The 4,323-nt window shown below is 39.7% G+C and overlaps 1 protein-coding gene across 2 annotated transcripts; it reads right to left on the bottom strand.

The window, feature by feature from the left end:
* Positions 1-432: 432 nt before the first annotated feature.
* On the bottom strand, positions 433-4,051 carry LOC121264518 (galactan beta-1,4-galactosyltransferase GALS3). Of its 2 annotated transcripts, XR_005940510.1 has the most exons (3): positions 2,630-4,051; positions 996-1,526; positions 433-878 (listed from the first exon to the last, which is right to left on the bottom strand). XR_005940510.1 is itself a non-coding variant. In XM_041167735.1 (2 exons), exons 1-2 carry the CDS (start codon positions 3,844-3,846, stop codon positions 1,181-1,183), a joined length of 1,563 nt encoding a protein of 520 aa, XP_041023669.1. In that variant the 5' UTR covers positions 3,847-4,051; the 3' UTR covers positions 942-1,180. The 2 variants fall into 2 exon arrangements, 1 of the variants encoding a protein (XP_041023669.1); XM_041167735.1 differs by lacking the exon at positions 433-878 and having other exon boundaries at positions 942-1,526.
* Positions 4,052-4,323: the final 272 nt, after the last annotated feature.

Below are 4,323 nucleotides of genomic sequence, written 5' to 3'. Positions count from 1 at the left end.
TAAAGACTAGAAAGAACTTTGGTGATGGGCAGGACAGTTCAGCAAAACCTCATATTTATTAAAGCAACGCTAGAACAAGTTTCAAAATCTTGTATATGCGTTTTCTATAAAAAATAGATATCGTAAAAAAAAAAAAAAAAAAAAAGAGTAATTTTTTTTCACTTTTTCATGATGAAGTCCACTTTTTAATAGAAGACCTGTACGAAATTTATATATTTTAGAATTGTATATATTATAATTGTATATATTAATATCTTAATGATAGAGAAATAAAATCACATAAAATGAATTTTATAATGCTATTGATCATAAATATTATAAGATCTGCTTTATGGAATTTATCGCTTTCACTTAAGACTGTTCCACAAAAGTTGTTTGAAGAGATTTTTCTGATTGTAATGTAGCAGATCACCAAGTAAGTAAGAGGAGAAATTCAAACCAAAGAAAAATAAACATGGATAAAAGCCTTCAAGAACCACAGCAATTTCACACAAATCATGATTCCTTCTTTCGTTCTCATCCTTTCCTCACTTTTTTCCTCGTGTTAGTTATAATTTAGATGACAAGACATTAGAAAGAGGGCTTTTTAGGCTTTGGTGTCACCCACATGCCGTTTTTGACTTTGTCCCCTTCGCATATTATTCCCAACACACCGATCGAAATCCTTTCTCATGACAAAGCATCATTTTCCACCCTTTCTCCCTCACTTTTTCTTCGGAACCTATGAACAAAAGAAAGCACAAGTTCTGGAAAAAAATGATAAAGTGAGGTAGCAGGCACGCAAGCACAGCACAGCACAGCACAGCACATTGGCCACCTTCAGAGGCTGGATGTGTGTGGTCCCTTTTACTTTGTTAGATGAACGGTGACCATTCTCCCTTGCCGACAAAACCCGATGATCAAACCAAATTAATCATACAACTTATTCAAATGCTTCTGTATAAAACAATGAATATTAAGCTTTACATATATAAAGAATGCAAGTACATCAGTACCTCTAATATATATGCTCTTTTCTTCTGTCCCTCATACATGCTAGCTCATTTATACCCGTATCTCATAAGCTATCTTACAAAAAAGAAACCACCTAATCAGTTTCTTTTAATGTAACCTCCAAAAAAAAAAAAAAAACAGAGAGAATAGTACAAAAGTTTGAAGGGGGAAAAAAAAAAGAATGGTGTCACTGTCTTGTCCTCTGTAACCTGGATCCAATCATTTTTAGCTCGAACTTCTTCACAAACCCAGCAGCATCTCTCATTGTGGTGTCCATAACATAAGGGGTTTTGTCGAAAGTGATCCCTGTCGAGTTGATGAGGTTCCTGCATGGTTCACGTCGTACCGCGATGGTTCCATGGTAATGGAAGTATTTGATCCGTCCATTCGTTTTGTAGGTTGTTTTACCAGCAAAGTTTTGCGACATGTGAACCCCCGTGGCATATACATTGCGCGGTTGGATGGCGTATTTGCGGTCCCTCCTAATCCCTTTCTTCACATCTCTATACACAAGCTTCTCAAAACCCCATCTCCTGAAATTCGGCCATCATCCAAAATTACAAGACAAAAAACGATGTGAACAAGATGCTTTATTTCAAATGCCAAATGCAGTTGACAAAACAGTTATGACATTGCAGACAATTGATAACTCAGATTGTTTCTGAAAACCCATCTTCTTGGCTTATCTGTTGTTTCCATTAGCCAACGGCTACTAAGGATACTGCGTACTGGATCTGTATATCTCACATGGAACCAAACAATCAACCATCCAGCTAAAATCATCCATCAATATCACTCCAACGGTAACAGAATACAATATGGGAAGGTTTATCCTAAGACCACCTCGCAATTACCTGTGGCTGTCAATAAGCATTAAAATAAGTTTCCTTTTCATTACACCTGGCAAGCTTTCTTTTACTCTAATCATGTCATATTTGACCATTTATAGACTCTTTCGTGTGAAGAGAGCACCCTTGATTGAAGGCTCCAGCTTCCCAAAAATAAAAGGAGTCTTGCACAAAGATATATGATAAATATACTGTATATCATAAGATGCAATCACTTTAGAACAAAGTTCAAAACCATGCACCCCATTTCCACCTTCCCTAAACCAATGAAGCCACGGAAGAATCTATTCTAAGACTAAACGAAAGTGTCCATATTTCGAAATAAATAAGGGGAAAAAGAAACAACTTGGTCCCTGAATATGTTCAACATCAATGCAAAAGTACTGTTCCTACCACTCAACCACCATATATAAGATAATAATAATGTGAAACAAAGTAAGATTAAATTAATTCCTAATAACTGATAACACTGGAAAACAGTCAATTGATCATACGACAAATTAATAAATTATAAACTACAATCTAAACTCTAATACGTGTAAATTTCTTTCAATTGAGCTATTACATGGTCACACCACTTCAACAAAACTAATTTAATATCTAGAAAAAAAATTCTCATCTGCAAATATATATCAGGTCGATTCAATCATCAAAATTCCAGTATCCAAATTTCAAAGATGTTCTATTAATTAATCCAAGAAATTTCTGTTATTTCTCAGCTAAAATCATGCTAAGAGATCTAAAAGAAACAATTCTCAAGAACACAGAGCATGATGCATGGCCTGTACCTGTAGGTTCTGCCGGCAGGTTCGGAGAGGCAGAGCTTACTGCTCATGGGCATCTGCTCAATGGTGAACTGGGTGTATCCGGAAAACGAATCGAGCACCGTCTTGATGGTGCTTTTGGGAGGCACATAGATATATTCATCCACATCAAAGAAGAACATCCACTTGGTCATAAACTTGTACCTGTGCAAGCAATCATTCACCACCATGAACTGGTTGTGATAATATCCGTCGAACCTCTCCTGCTCCTTTATATCTTGCAACGTCACGAAGCCCTTCTCCATCCACGGCCTCAACACCTCCAAAACCTCCTCGTGAATCCCACCCGCGTCGTAAATCACAAAATGCGATCTCTCCCCGAACAATCTCACATGGTACGCTATCCACTCCCTTACTCTCTGGGGACTCAGATTCCCGTACAAGGGCGACCCGCAATACAGATAATCGTACTTGGGCTTTGAAGTAAACAGAGAAAGACTCAAGGACCCGGGAGACTCTGTCAAGGCCTGGATGGTGTCCGTCACGTTGAAGTTGCGGTCACCGCCGCCGGAGGTGGAGGCGTGGATGAGCAATGTTCCGCCGGAGTTCTCGGTGTTGATGGGTTGTGAGAAGGTACAGTTGACGACGACGACGGAGTAGACGCGGCCGTAGCCCCAGTCAGGGAGGATCTTGTAGCCGACAGCGGAGATGGGCTTGGAGGAGTTAAGGTGGGGGACCCACTGGCACTGATATGTCGGCTTGGCGTAGAGGTGGAGGGGCTTGGAAGCTAAGCCGATAATGGCAAAGGTGTTGAGGCCTCCTCTGTAAGCCCCCATGGTGACGAAACTGTAGGCGGCCGCACCGTAAGGATTGAAGCCCCGCTTGATGACGCCATTTTCGAGCGTCCGATCTTCTTGGAGAAGAGGAGGCGGAGCCATAGAAGGTGGCGGTGGCGGAAAAGAAGGAAGCGGGGCCAGTAGGGAAGCAAGTGCTGATGAGGAAGTAGCAATGGGTGGTGGGGCAAGTTGGGTGGTGGTGGTGTTGGGGGGGGAGATGACCCTGGAGATACAGACGCCGAGATCGGAGGTGGAAATGGTGAAACGAGAAGGAAGGAACTGAAGAACCGTGGCAAAAGTACAGAGGATCAAAAGTGCAGTTAACAACAGTTTAACCTCTTTAGCAAAGCTCCAGACTCCAACTACAAACATCTTCTTCTCTTTCTGGTCTTTCTCTTTCCCCATTTTTTTTACTCAATGATATGTATTTCAGTCAGTGAAGAAGATGATCAGGAGGAAGAAGAAGAATAACAAGAAGAAGAAGAAGAAGAAGCCGATAAAGAAGAGTCGGAGAAGGAAACCTCCTCTTCTGCTCGCTTTTTCTGACTGAATCTGTCGGTCTGACTCTTCCTCTCCAGTTTCTGAAACATTCTATTTCTGGGGTTTAATTATCGTATTTTGTGTCATAATAACTGGGGACGTACGGGACAGAGTAAATCCTAATCCCTGTCGTGGTGCATTGTGATTTGTCAAATTCTCTAAGCCTTAACTTACCCTGTGTTTTATATTTTTAGTTTGGGATTATATTTTTATGTAAAAAAAAAAACAAAAAACAAAATAGCAAAAAGTATTTGTAACTGTCTATACCTAATTAACAGTTAAAGAAATAAATTTTATTAAAACAATATAATAGTTTTATATAATGCACATTTTTTAAATAAT

Source organism: Juglans microcarpa x Juglans regia, chromosome 5D, assembly GCF_004785595.1.
Source record: "Juglans microcarpa x Juglans regia isolate MS1-56 chromosome 5D, Jm3101_v1.0, whole genome shotgun sequence".
Taxonomy (NCBI): Eukaryota; Viridiplantae; Streptophyta; class Magnoliopsida; order Fagales; family Juglandaceae; genus Juglans; species Juglans microcarpa x Juglans regia.
Note: the sequence above shows the minus strand (reverse complement) of the source record. Positions and strands in the feature narration are given on the sequence as shown.